The following is a 15,138-nucleotide window of genomic DNA, read 5'->3' on the forward strand; positions in this document are numbered from 1 at the left end:
CTAGCTGAAACTCACGCAGACTTTGGCCTTCCTTTAATCAATCAAGTTATACATGCAGAACCACAACAAGTCCTGCGACTTTGGCCCTTATGTCCCCAGAATGGGAAGGACTGCATGCTTGCATATACGTACCGGCACGCTTCTAAAAGGAAAACGCTAAGGGCCAGGATAAGGACAGAATAGAAGCACGAACGAACATTACTACAGTCAACATTAATTGCCTCAACTTACCCTGTCGAACGACTGCTATTGAGACAATGGACTGTTCTACTCTGCATCGGCTGCGTCATTAACACTCTGCACTGGATTTATAGCATTTATTGCTTTCTTTTCATACAAACTAAACCTAACTTAGAAAAGTAATTTTAAGATTTAAAATAAATTATCTTTAACTCTTTTCTTTTGTTTGGTATGTAAAAGAAAAATGGACCAGGCCTTTAAATGAAAAAACTATATGTCCAGCAACGTTATGACTTTTTATCATACAATCTTCTTAAGACTTCAGTCCGAACAAAAATATGATAATAGATCCAAAAAAATATGTCGTTCACTTGATGAAAGTGATCAAACGATGAGGCAGCCACCACTATCTCTTACGATGGGTGACAATTCCAAAGAGGATGACCAAAAAGAATAAATTGATAATAAACCTGGGCACGACCAAATTGTTGTTTATAAATGGATAATAAACCGGGGCACGACCAAATGGTGGTTTATAAATTGATAATAAATTTTGATCGAACCGAAGCCTTCCGAAATTGCCAAGAATTTTTTTCTATTTCGGGCCCATCAACGTAGAAAATAGAAATGAGATAAATTACAGCTTTTAACAAAAATGAAAGACTCCCGTGTTTTCATTCCTCCACCGGTTAGCTAATCAATTCCAGCCAGAACAAGACGTCGTAACTCGGCATGAACTTAACTAAAGATAAAGATGTTAGAATGACAACGCCACCTCCGCTTCCGCCAACACCTGCGGAAATGAAAAAGCCTCAATCACCTGTGGCGACGAATGATATCCCCAACAGAAGGCCAATCAATTTACTGTGGATTCTGAGGAATCAACTGAAGTGCATCAAACGACTGTGCATTTGGAAATTAAATTAGAAACATTGGTTTCTGGAAGCCCTCTTAACAGCTTACAACACGATTTGAAAGCACCCAAGAAAGGGGACAACCCATCGAACAGTATGGTTAGTATTGAAATCCTTGATCATAAGTATATCTCATCGTACCCATCGTAAATCATTGATTTGTCTACAAAGTTTTTCTTGTAATTGCTATCTTTGGCTGCAGCTTTTCCTTGTTATACTAATTATCCATCTGGTTTTATTTTTTTGCTGCCTGTCAAATGCTTTTGGGAAAAATCGTGAAAAACTCGTAAAAATTTGAGGTCCCAACTTGAAGTTGACAATATTTAAATATATTATTATTATTATTATTAATTTCGCCACAGAAATAAATTCTAAGACTAAACTCTTAAAAGCACTAGCATCTAAGGCTATCGGCTTTTATTAAAAACTCTAGCGCACTTGAGATTCGAACCCACGACCATTGACTTGCTAGTCGAGATTCCTCCCCTTCGGCTACTCAGGCGGATATATTTAAATATAAAAAAATCGAAATTTGAGGAAATTTTCGTAGTACCGGTACGCGCACTTAAAATACAAAAATTGGTTGAACAACAGATAATGGAAAAGCCGGCAGCTGCACCTCTACCACCGCCTACTCATATGACATACTTTCGCGAAATAGTGGTTTGGGAACATGTAATGTTTTTCCGATATATTCACAGAATGGCCGATTTTTCCCGTTTTTGCACAAGCAGAAAATTAATTATTGGCTTGACTTTGATTAAATTTTTTTTTTTTTTAATATACTTGGCTATGAGGTGAATAGAAAATGTGTATTATGGGATATTTGTATCAGCCAAGCGACATAAATTGGTTTCGCAAATTGATTTATAAATTCGCATCATTTAAGCATAAGTTAATGTGAAACTTTTGATCACGGTATTACATATCACAACACCGTTAATACAGAAAGACTTAGCTGCATCCATTGGCTAACTTTCATTATGATCTATGGATTTCATTCACCATTTAAAGTTACTACTTTTATATACTCTACACCACTTGCGATACAAGGATATATTAAGATTGTACGGATGTAAGCAACAACAAAAACGACTTTATATAGACCCATCTTCTATTATACCGATCTAAGCTTGTCTGTCTGCTTGTTGTCGTTATTTCGTGTTCAACCTACAGGCCGCGACATTTGAGTCAAAGTTCTATAAATATATAAAAGATATAAAATATATATACAATTCCTTTCAGCTATATTAGTTGGCAAAGTTACTTTGCGGTAGCCCGGTGCAGACGATGGAATACATAAGTTGTTTATTGGGCAATATTAAAGAGTGTAAACGTATGAGATAAAATTTAATTCTGCACGTATTACAAGTAATAGGAGACCTTTAGCGAATTTGCTTGCAGATGTCATTGAATTCTTTAATTGCGTGGTCCGTAGGAAATATTTCGTGAATTCCTAGCAAAAATATTAAAATCGATGCTTTATTAGGAGACAAACAGGTATTATTCAATTCGACCATTTTTTTTTTCAATATTATTAAAGACTACGATTAATTTAAAGGCAATAATATGGCAATCGTCTTTTTTTCAATATTATTTCAGGGTAAACTCTGCTCTTCCGAACTGAGTATACGTTCAACTTACAAATATCCTTTGCACATACGTAATATCAATTTTACGGAACCGGGTTTTCGATTTGAAGATTTCCAGCAGTATGGTTCCAATATGTCTCCTGAAACAGTTACAACTGTTGGACGAATTTATTTCGAACCGGCCCTTTTATGCGGTTCACGTTGTTACATACCTCCTTATACAGATAAGGTGGTCACGTTTCTTAACAATTTTGAAGGCAATAATCTTCACATTCCTCATTTTGATGAAGTCGAATTGAGACGACGGACCGAATGGTATAATAATTTTAAATTGATACAGAGCAATGAGTAACAACAGCAATTTAAGATACGTATTAGAGTCTCATATAGGAGTGCAGATATATTAGACGAATAGAAGGATTTGTGAAGGAATATAGTCAGTATTTGATTGAGATCATTTATATGTTCAAATTTCATTACCTTACTATTCAATATAAGTTATAAAATTTAGACAAATATTCTACTTCTATTATCCACTTTCTTTATAGCAGACCTACTCTACAATGACAATGTATGAATACAGCTCTTCTACACCAGAGGATGTATTGTCACAATATTTATAATTCGTCCAGTATCAACGGATGGAACTGAGAACGAAGAGAAATAGTCTCTTAAACGTGGATAAGATATTGTCACCAAGAACTATGTGGAACCAGTAATGTTCGGATTTTCTAGCTTAATATACCGAGCAGCAGTACAAAGACATGAGCAATATCTAAGTTTAATATACCTGGTTCCAGCAAGTGGTGTAGAGTATAAAAACACTTCCAGAGAGCAATTGGCACACTCGCGTTTGACATTGAAGGGGAATGCGCTGCAACATGTCAATAGATAACATAAGACAGATTGCTTCTTCTGTGCGATAAGACTTAACCACACATCCCAAAAACGTTAAAAACACTGAAATAAATTGAACTGAATTGTTGCTTTGCTCCTTACACCTATCTATATGTGGACTTATCAAATGAACGAAAAAAAGAAATTCTTTCAAACATAGCCTCAACAAAAGAGTGCTAGTGCAGGAAGTAGTTTTGTGAATTTACGCAGTATTCCTACCAATAGTGGACAATTTCAGCGCAGAGTTTTATTTCTTTTCCAGATCAAAGAGGCAGACTTACGTCGAAATATAAGAAGTGAGGGAGATTCTCGGCGAGAAGCGCCTACGCCCACGTCTGGGCGGCGCCAACCTGCGAATGACGGCGCGAAGCGCGTTCACCAGTTCGCCCACCTCTTAACAGCTATGATTTGCGGCACCGCTTGAGTTGCACGAATGAGGGCACCTCGCGCCGCCCCAATAATAATACACAAGTATTATTACGCATAATAAATGTAAGCAATGTTATATATAATAATTTTTATGATATTTATTTTGTCATTATTTTTAGGTAAACCAAAAACAAAAACAACCACCGTATCAACATATAAATTTGTGTTCAAGCTCTAGGTCGCAATAGGCACAGTAAAACTCTACGACTCATTTTGATTTATCTATAAATTCATTGATATTTCGCCAGCGCATATAACCTTTATCAATAAGTTCCTGAATATATGTCGGTACTCCTGAAAAATTAGAATCCTAAAAAAAAAAAAAAAATTTCTGTTAATTCTTATCATATATTCGTACAAGTGCTTGAAGTGCTTGAAATATAATATATAATCTGGTATATATAAATATATAAAAAATAAGCATTTATCTCCCCTTGTACGTCTCCTGAATAGTTTTATACAATTTTTATAGGCGTGGCATTCGATTTTGCCCTATTTTGAAAAATTTCTGTTAATTCTTACCATATATTCGTACAAGTGCTTGAAATATAATATATATAATCTTGTATATATAAATGTATAAAAAATAAGCATTTATCTCCCCTTGTACGTCTCCTGAATAGTTTTATACAATTTTTATAGGCGTGGAATTCGATTTTGCAGCGACGAAACTGACGCAAACGTTTTACGCGATCAGGACGAAAACGTTTATCAATTATCGGTTTAGTCGCGAACGAAAGTCAACTTTTAGATAAGCGATTACCTCTCTGCATTTAATAATAAAATATGTGGCGCATATTTATGAAATAGAGATTTACCCTAAGGCATTCTTCGTTTTTTATTCAGAAAAGCGTGGCAACTCTAGTTTTAAGTCTAATTTATTGAAAGGTAATAATCTTGTGTGCTATTGATGGTTTTTTTTCTACATTATGTTTGGTTTATTTTATTTGTGTTATCAATAACTTTAATAGATCAACAATGAGTCAACTAAATAAACTTAAAGTCAGAAACTTAACTGAACTTCAGGCGCCATTAGCATTAGCAGTCGAAATAACAGAAAAGCAAGTTAACGGAAAAGCGCCGACAAAAAGGATAAGAAAAGCTGTTTCGGGAAATAAAAAAACGCTTAGTAAGTGCAAAAAACTGAGCATTTTAAAAGATCAGTCATCTAATCAAAGGCGTATTATCGACTATTTCAAAAGTTGTCCTAAGAAATGTTGCTTTGAAGAAATAAAGTCAACAGCAACAAGCGAAACAATTATAAAATCGAAATTAAGAAGAGGGGATCGCAAACGTTTACTTTGGGCCGAAAAAATTCCGGCGTATAAGGTTGACAAAGATATTATACTTATTGATTCGGATGACGAAAAAGAGTTAAAAGAAGACATTAGAAAGATTGACTTAAAAGACCTGAATAACAATGGAAATGAAGCTACCAGCTCCAAAAGCGCTAGCAAATCTGGTAATTTTAGTAATCAAACCTCTCTTAAACCAAATGTAGCGGTTAAATCAAAAAACTGCAAGCAACACATCAAAGTAAAAGAAATTCCAAATCCTCTTGTGGACCAAAATGGATCGATTTTTAATGCGCACCTTTTAACTGCTCAAGAAATAAGTTCGCGTAAATCAAGCATTGGTGATGGATTACACGGATTATCCCCCACATATACTTCTATACCATTGCTCAGTGATAAGACGAGCAAACAATCTCTGAGCACCTTAACAAAAAGTTTTTCATCCAAGTCGTCTCAAAAATTGAAAGTCTGTCCTCCATATAAAATAGTTAAGGGCACAAGTTTTGCGGTGGATGCATTTCAATATGGCGCTATTGATGGTGTCAGTCATTACTTTTTAACACATTTCCATGCCGATCATTATATCGGATTGACACGCAAATTTTCGATGCCTATCTATATGAGCAGTTTAACAGGTAAACTACTAAATGTATATAAGTTTGAAATGAGCCTTAATCCACATTTAACAATTTACAGCTCGACTGGTGCGTGCTTTTATATCAGTCCAGGAACATTTTTTACACATTTTAGAGTTAAATGAGAAAGTGCAGATTAATGATTGGGAGATAACCGCTTTAGATGCAAATCATTGTCCCGGTGCTATAATGCTGTTTTTTAAAAATTCGCTTTCGGGGAAATGTCTTGTGCACACTGGTGATTTTCGTGCTTGTCATCAAATGGAATCTGAACCGATTTTCTGGAATAATGTAGATATCGATGCGCTTTACCTGGACACAACTTATATAGCAGAGAAATATGCGTTTTGTACGCAATACGAAAGCATAACGCAAGGGAAGGAACTGATAAAAAAATTCCAAGAAAATCATCCCAATAAAAAAATTTTATACGTCTGTGGGTCATATCTAGTAGGTAAAGAGAAATTTTGGTCCGCTTTAGCCGAGGAATATGACTTAAAAGTATGGTCGGAAAAAAATCGACGGAAAGCTTTAGAGGCCATGAATGAAGAACACCTCATGAGATTGCTAGTAGACGATCCTTATCAAGCTAATATGCATATAGTAGCTATGGTTAAATTAAGTTACCTGGTAAGTCCTTTGTCTAATTTTCTATACCCACCACGTAAAGAAGTAAGGATGTGGGCACAAAACTCAGTGTACACAACATTGTACAGCTGAACAGATTTAGTCTTGTCTGTTCGTTTGTTAAATAATAACGACTCTATTTAGTAAAAACAGTTTGTTTTCAAAATTGTTCTTCTCTCGTCAGGTTAACATTAACATTCGTTCGTCGTTCCCACAGGCAAGCAATAGTTTATATGAGATATTTAGCAATTTTTCACTTTGTCTCACCTCCTTGTGCAGTTGTAAAATGGCTTTGATTTCTCGCTAAAAACAGTTAGCTCATTTTTTTTCCTTTACGAGGTTTATAAACAAAGTATGTTTGAAGTTCATTGTTGAATAGCTTGGAAAAGTTTTCTGTTAAGCATTAAAACAAGGTCAGATCTCTGCTAATGTACAAAGTTTGAAAAGCGTTCGATAATTTTCAACGTCAAATTTCTGTTAACATTGGAAATGAACCAAAGCCAAATCTTTGTAAACGTACCAATTCTCTTCTTATTTTCATTCTCTGTTTCTTCTGTGTGCGTTGTAAATTCTGTAAAAATATTTATTATGTGTACAGGATAATATTTAAATATAATTTGTTTACGATTTTTCTCGTTAAGTGGTGGGTGTTAAAACATTCAGATATATCTTTTTATAAATAAAGACTTTGATTTTTTTTTTATCAAGAACTTAGCGGAGTATTTCGCTTCCTATGAAACGCATTTTGATATGATTTTAGCTATACGTCCTAGCGGGTGGGAAAAAAACAGCCGACCACAGTATCGTGGAAAAATCAATATTGTGGGCGTTGAGTATTCCGAGCATTCTAGTTTTGAGGAATTAAAACGTTTTGTAAAGTACTTGAAACCAAGTCAAGTCATCAGTACTGTGGCTGTGGGAAGAGATCCCTTGATTACTGCTGACGTGCCTCAAAACTGGTATAAATATGAAGAGTTAAAAAATTCGCGCAGTTATCAACCTTTTATTACCACCTACATGAGTATAGCTAAACCACAACTCCGATTACCTGCAATGGGAAAGTTTATATCGCCTTTAAATAAGACGAAGCAAGTACGCTCGAAATCATTGACTGAGGAATCATCATTTGCCAAAGAAAACATTTCAAAGCGATGTGGAATTGATAAGACTTCTAATGTTCAGGAGGTTTTAGCATGTGGTACATTGGGGACGGATTCAAATATAAAAAGAACTGGCAATCAAGCAACTCATGAAAAAACTAATTTTTCAGAAAACAATGCGCTAAAATTGTCCACAATTGAACGAGTAGGAACATCAAAAAGAGTTGGCAGTTACCTCAAACGTAGGGAAATCGATTCGAAATCATTTATTACCAAAGAAAACATCTTAAAACAAGAAGAAATAAAAAAGAAGTCTTCCAATGTTCAAAAACTTCCAAAATGTGGGATTTTTAAAATGGATCCGACCTCAAACCAATCCAATAGTCAAACAACTGTTGAAACAATCAGTAAATTTCCACCGGAGAGTAGAAAAAGAAATCTTCCAAAATTAACTAATAATTCTTGTAAATATAAACAAGCATATTCGCAATCGTCAGCGACCGAGAAAAGCATGTCAAAACAAGCGAAAATTTTTAAGTCTACCCATGTTCAAAAAATACCCAAAAATAAAATTTGTAGATCGAAATCCGCAAGTAACTTCGGCATTCGTATGGCTGAGAAAAGTAAAGAGCGGGATGCCCTAAATCTATATAAAATTGGAGGACTGAAAACGTCAACACAAAATGATAGCTCCTCCGAGCGAAGTAAAAACTTTCCGAACGGCAGACACTACATAAAAATCAGATATGGGGAAGAAACAATAGAAAACCGGAAACCAGAACTCTCTAGCCGAGGGAAAATAATTTCTGAGCAAGATAAGTTTCAGGTAAGCTTATCTAGCGAGGAAATATCCGTGTCTCAAAAACGTCTTTTGAGTAACAATGAAAAGCAAAACTCATTGCTTTCGAAAACGAAATTGTCTACCACAATAGTATCCACAACTCAATCTCTTCAATGGACAGAACAAGTTCAGCTTGATTTAACAAATGGAGCTTCTAAACCATTGTCCGATTGTCTAGTGACTCCTGACGATTGTGAATATGATTGGATGGATTGAGGCGCCAGTTTTTTTTTTAATATTGTATTCTTAATGCGTAACATGTTAAAGTGGTCTCTCTGTGATAGAGTTGGTAAAATTTTAAAGACTTGAGTACAAACATGTGCATTTGTTCGTATAAAACGGGATAAAACTCCTTATTTTATGTATTGTAAACTCCTGTTATGTTTTTAAGTAAAGAAGTATTTATTGTTTTGTTAACTTGTATTTAATAAGTACAATGTATTTTTTTAAAAATTTTTATATTTCCATTTCCATTATAGCTAACAAATATATCATTATTTTAGCGTTTAAAAAAACTTCTGTATTAATAAGTCTGTTACTAATCTTTCAGTCTTGGTAATAAAACGAATCATTTCCAACTATTGATCCCATAGGTTGAAGGCGAAGATGTTTAAAAGGCTCTATTACGGTCCCCTGGAAGTATATATAATTTACCGTCTGTAGTATCCTAAAGCTACTTGACGGGCTTTTTGGAGTATATCAAGATAAATTTGTTTATCTCTTTCAAACGCAATAGAAAATTAGTGAAGTTGCTCTCGAGGGAAAATTTATTGGAAAGGAATTTTTTTTTGTTGTTGACAGTACGATAGCGTACGAAGTTTTTTTAGAGGAGAATAGAAGATTCGAAACAAAACTCTGAGAGAAATTAGTGACAGTGGAAGTGTGTAGTTAGTTAAATTAACATCTGACTTGCACTTAGAAAATATTGATTATTCAATTACCTTGAGAAAATATCCAATTAAAAAAGTATAAAGTTCAAGTAAAAGATTAGAAAAATTATTTTCATTTTATATTAAATAAATGTATATAAAAATAAAATGTATATAAAAGAATGATTGAATTATTGCTTTTGCTTTTTTTGGATTTCACATAAAGCATTAGTTTTTACAAACAGGTAATTCTGTTAACCGTTCATGTCCCACAAATACCGTCTGCTTACCGTTCATGCCCACAAATACCGCCTGCTAACCGTTCACGTCCCACAAATACCGTCTACAAACCGTTCATGTCCCACAAATACCGTCTACAAAACCGCTGATAAAAAAAATTACGTGAGTTATGATAATAATGCTAAAAATAAAGTAGTATTGGAAGTTTAAGGAAGAGTTGGAAGCAATTTTAGAGTACACTCGACTAACTGGCGTGGCTATATATGATTCCAAAAGCCTGGTTCTGTAAAATCTTAAATGTTAAATGATTTACATATAGTTATACGATTTATATATAGTTGCAATATTTATTCGAAATTTTACATCAATTAAATTGTTTTATACATTGACAAAATTAATATAAATAATAAAAGACAGTGGAATAATTCGAAGAGGTGACGTATCCATTACTAAAGAAAGAAACATTTAACGATTCTGCTGACATTGTTCATTTAATTTCATTTAATTTTTGTTTAGTTTCTTGATAAGCATATTGGCATATATTGCAGAACCCGCCGCTTATTTGGTCCATTGCGGCAACTTTACCTTCAATGTTTTCCATTGCTCAGATCGAAAGCGTGCCACCCTTACTTACTTCACTTAACGTCAATTTCTTACAACGCTCTTATATTGCTTAATGTTTTTTCTTTTTTACCCTTTTATTTTCAAATTCCTTATAACACTTGTTTTGAACCGCAGCTTAGTCCTCTTCGTTTCGTCGTCCAGTTGCAAAAACAATCTTCACTAAGTATTTGTTTTTGATTACTTTTGCGCAATTTTTAACAGAATTGCGTGGAAATTTGTCACGGTCTTAGCTATATCGGCAGAGCATTTATATTTTCCTGACAATAGGTCCCGTCGGTTGTCTATCGTCCGTCTGTCCACCGTAAGTCAGTCTGTAACCGTCTGGAGTCCTCCCTACAGTGCCATCATATGCACACCCCTTCGTCTCAGCCACAGCGGTGGCAGCTCGCGCTTAGCCACTCATCGGGGACAAAAAAATTAAATAGACTAAAAATGACTTACAATACAAGCATCGGCGTCGGTGCAGTGTCGGCCGCGGTAGCTGCTACATCCGCAATCCCTGCTCCTCTTTCTATTAAGCCTTTTCCACTCCCATACAAACTTTAATTTTCATTGCTGTGTGCGTAGGTGCACGCGGGTAAACGCTGTTTGCAATAATAAACTGGGATCTTTTTGATGATAATGTTGAAGAACTTTTTTATTAGCAATTTCCTGAGTTTTTATAAATAATTTTTACAATTTTCTTTATCTTATTTAATTAATTTCTCTTCCGAACAAATTTCTTAAGCCGTGCAGTTTTTTTTTTTCTTTACTCCAATTGCGTTTACTTTGCCAAGTTGCTGTATTGGTTATTTTTTTTTTCTTTTTTTTTTTGTTTATGTAAATCCTTTTCTATTTTTTATTATAAAACATTGTTCTGTTGATAAGAAAACTTTTTTGCTTCTTGTTTGACAAAAAAAAAAACGTATTGAAAGAACGGTGCAGCCATTACTCTTGCCTGGCTTCTCTTATGCTTCTTTTAATTGTTCCACCTTCTTTTTTTATTGTTTTTTTTTCTGTTATTTGAGGTTTTAATTACAATTTATCCTTTTTTTTGAATTTCGATTTTCAGTTTGAGCCCATATTTCAGAAAAAGAAACAAACAACCACGGCTCAGCCGTACAATCAAAAAACAATAGAAAAGCAAGCGCACTCGTTGAGGTCTACACTGCAACTCAACTAGAACTAAACTCAACTTAAAACTATCCCCTCTGACTTAAATTTAAAACGCAGACAGACTTCTCCTTCTTACTCAATATCCCTCTTCTTCTTCCTGTTGCTCTCTCTATAACGGCTTGCCGCTACTCTCACAAGAGCAAGCATAGATCCCGCAAAATCATACGATTTTGCCTATGCTTGCAAAAGCAAAAGGAAAAAAAGGAGTACCGCAAAATCATACGATTTTGCCTGTACTTGTAAACAAGGAAATCAGAGAAGAGTAAAATAAACATATCCCGCAAGATCATGTGATTTATAAACAGTATCACAAAATCGCATGATTTTGTCTAACGGCATGCCGTTATTCCGATACTTGCGGTTGATACAGACCACAAGACCCCCTACCCACGGTTTGTTCGCGGCCGTTACAAATTTTTTCTTTTCAACAGGACTGTGTGCAAAGTTTTTCTTTTTAACAGAATTGTGCGCAAACTCTTGTTCACTTAGTTCGTTTTCAATGTCAAGTCTTTTTTTAGCTATTGCAGGACATACAGTCCCAAATATATATGTTGAAAATAAAAATTTGTTAAGACTATTCCGATTTTGGAACAGACGGACCTCAAAATCTACTCCTGATGTAAAAGTTACATAAATGTCTTAATTGAGAAGGTTAGTAGAAGGTTAGTTAGGTTGAGAAGATTTATTTTCTTACCGGACATAGGAAATGAAAATTTGTACACAACGCTTTAAAATCTCTATTAAATGCTCGTTACGAAGTGTTTGTAAATCCAACCACAACAAAACCCGCGGGCCAAGGAGAAGCCCCCCTCGCAGTAAAGGGAACAAGTTATATGAAACATTTGTGCAAACTTTTTGTTAATGCCGACGTTGCAATGCCTAAAATTGATTCTGTGGCCGAATTCCATTGACAGGTATAACTTTCGTAAAATGACACTAATGTTAGAATTAATAGTTGTGTTGCTTTCGCTTGTTTTTTTTTTAAGGAACGCGATATAATAATAATTTCAACAGTGAGATCAAGCAAGAAGCATATACCTAACGATGTGCGCAAATACATGCAAAATTATAGAAAAATGTAAACATATGTGTGGACGCTTATTCATTCTCAGTTGTTTGCAATTTTTACAAATTTTATACAACTACCTGTTGAATTATTGAGAACGACACACACGCTTTATCTCTAATTCGCCAAATTTTACATGCTTATTCTTTAAAGGCACCATAGATAATACGTTTATTTTTTAAAGGCACCGTAGATAATATGCTTATTCTCAGATTCTCAGGCAATTTTTATGCGATAATATAATAATAATTGAAAAACCTGAAAATAAACAAAATAGACGAATTAAGAAAACGATAGCAACAACAAGTATAAAATAAAAACTTTAAATACTAAATTTTTTATTTTATAATTTACTGAAAAATTCGGGTTTGAATTGAGATCGTTTCCGTCACGAGATTTCATAGAAGGGATCTTTCTAACAAAGAAATATTCATCCCTAAAAACTGCATGAAGATTGACTTCAAGGGAAAATTAATCCCCAAAAACGTTAAATTCAATTACTGTATTGTCCTAGTGGACTGCTTTATCCCTTCTGTTAAACTGTGTTTCAATTGCGGTCGCTTTGGCCACTTTTTCAAATTTTGCAAAATCAGGGAAAGTAGATACTGTGCAGCCTGCTTCATTAACTCTTGCAAACTAATCAAATGCTTAGGTTGTGGTCCATATGTAATTTATAGAGAGTGTCCGAAAAGAAAGAAGGAGAAAAACATCAAAAAAATTTCAACCATCCAAAATATCTCTTTTAGAGAATACAAAGAAAAAGTCTCTACCAATCCATTCAATCTATTAGACAACAACTACGATGAAGACTTCCCGGCAATGAAGAAGTACTATATCCAACAACATAAGAGATCCGATTCTAGAGTCGAACAACATTTTAGTTTAAAAAAATGCGGTTGCTAAAAATAGAACGCGTACTCCCAAACCCAAGCAAAGGGCGATCCACAAGATGCCGTCGACTTACAATACTAAGATACAGAAGCCAAAAAATTCTCCCCATACTTCTGAAAAGCATATCTGTACCAATAACCACAAGTCGACAGAAATGGAAATATTATTGAAAGAGATTTTCAAAATTCTTTCCACCACTCCTTACGAAGAAAAACTAAAAACCATGCAATCAGAAATTGCAACCATTGAATCAAAATTTGGCCTTTTAAAACAAGGTACATCTAGTTCGGTCTTAACATGATGTTCTTGCCTGTTTTAATTAGCTTGAAATCGGTCCAGTTTTCAACTATGGCATCTCCAAAGAAAAAATGCTACATTATTCAATAATATGACATTTTGAGGATGATGTCAATGATTTCGTCAAATCACTGCGTGCGCTCATACATGTGAACAAGCGTTTGCTCATCACAGTTCGACGTCGCATATATTAGGCAAACGTTTTTCGATAATTTGCTAAGGCATATTGAGACATGTTCTGTATTGAAAAATATTTGTAAGTTCTTATATATAACAAAATTTATGAAGACTGACATTGATTTGTGGTTGTCGCTTATCGAATCCTTGTGTCAAGTAGCGACTTTGCAATTATCGATGAAGGATATGACTTTGTTTTTTGTATCGATGTCATATAAACAAGAAGAAAATCTTGGGCTGTAATGGTCGGTTTCGTTTCTGGAGACATTGAATATAATATTGAACGCGTTAAAGTCATACGTTTTTCACTTGCATTAAACAATTCATGAAACGGAAAGAAAACATCATTCTTATCTGTTAAACTCTCCCTAAAACAAGCAAAGTTCTAGCGAATATTTAATATATTGTTCTTTGAAACATATTTCATTAGTAGTCGGTACACTTTCTGTAAAATATTAAAATCGGCTTTCTACTTTACAAATTTCTCTACTCATGCCTGAAATATGATTTATTTGGGGCATTGAATTTGAATGACCTACACACTTCCTATGTCTAAAAGGCGTTTAAAAAACAAAAATTGGAAAGATTCGCAATTACAGAAGGGGAACTCTTAAGAGCCAATTGAAAGGTCAAACTGTCTAAAAACAATTTTTTTTTTTAATTTATTGAAGTTTTGAAAAATGGAATCAAATAAAGAAAACAATAAAGGTGAAGAAAGTCACTTACTCGTTTTAAAAAAAGGGTGGGTCGATACGAAGATGAAGTAATGTCCTTAGGCTCTTTATAAGCTTTTTTTAACAACTCTAACTTTGTACATTCCTAAAGCTTCAGATCGAGGTTTTGACGATATCAAGAAAGAAGACACTTACAACGTAAGTGAAAGTAAGTTGTTTTTAAAATTTGTAAAGAGACAACATTTAAGTTAATCCAAAATTTTTCAGCTTTGGTGCCATCCAGTCAGTATAAAACTGAGATAAGTAACAATTATGATTAGGATGAAGATGACGATGACATTTTTGCTTCCGTAAGCACTCAAGAAATCCTACATGAAGACGTGAAGATCAGTAATTTTCCTCATATGTCGAAGTTCCCAGTAAATAAGCAAATTACTCATGGTATGCATTGATGTTCCTCACATTTTATTATGCTTATTATTTTGATTGGCTTTAAAGGTAACCAAAGAGACAATATTAGTGGCTACTCCAAGAGCTTGGTGCTGAGAGAAACTAATGTTGCATCAGGACTTTAAAAAGCTAGCGGAGAACGGCCGGAGTTGGGAGAAGACAAAAACGCAGTTAGCGTGAGTGAA

General features: G+C 34.4%; 1 protein-coding gene across 1 annotated transcript; it reads left to right on the plus strand.

Moving 5' to 3' along the window:
• Window positions 1-4,990: 4,990 nt before the first annotated feature.
• On the plus strand, window positions 4,991-10,530 carry LOC119642662. Its single transcript, XM_038041892.1, has 3 exons — window positions 4,991-5,942; window positions 6,004-6,572; window positions 7,278-10,530. The coding sequence occupies exons 1-3, from the start codon at window positions 4,991-4,993 to the stop codon at window positions 8,724-8,726; spliced, it is 2,970 nt and encodes a 989-aa protein (XP_037897820.1). The 3' UTR covers window positions 8,727-10,530.
• The last annotated feature ends 4,608 nt before the right edge of the window (window positions 10,531-15,138 follow it).

The sequence above is a fragment of the Glossina fuscipes genome, unplaced genomic scaffold (assembly GCF_014805625.2).
Source record: "Glossina fuscipes isolate IAEA_lab_2018 unplaced genomic scaffold, Yale_Gfus_2 238, whole genome shotgun sequence".
Classification (NCBI taxonomy): Eukaryota; Metazoa; Arthropoda; class Insecta; order Diptera; family Glossinidae; genus Glossina; species Glossina fuscipes.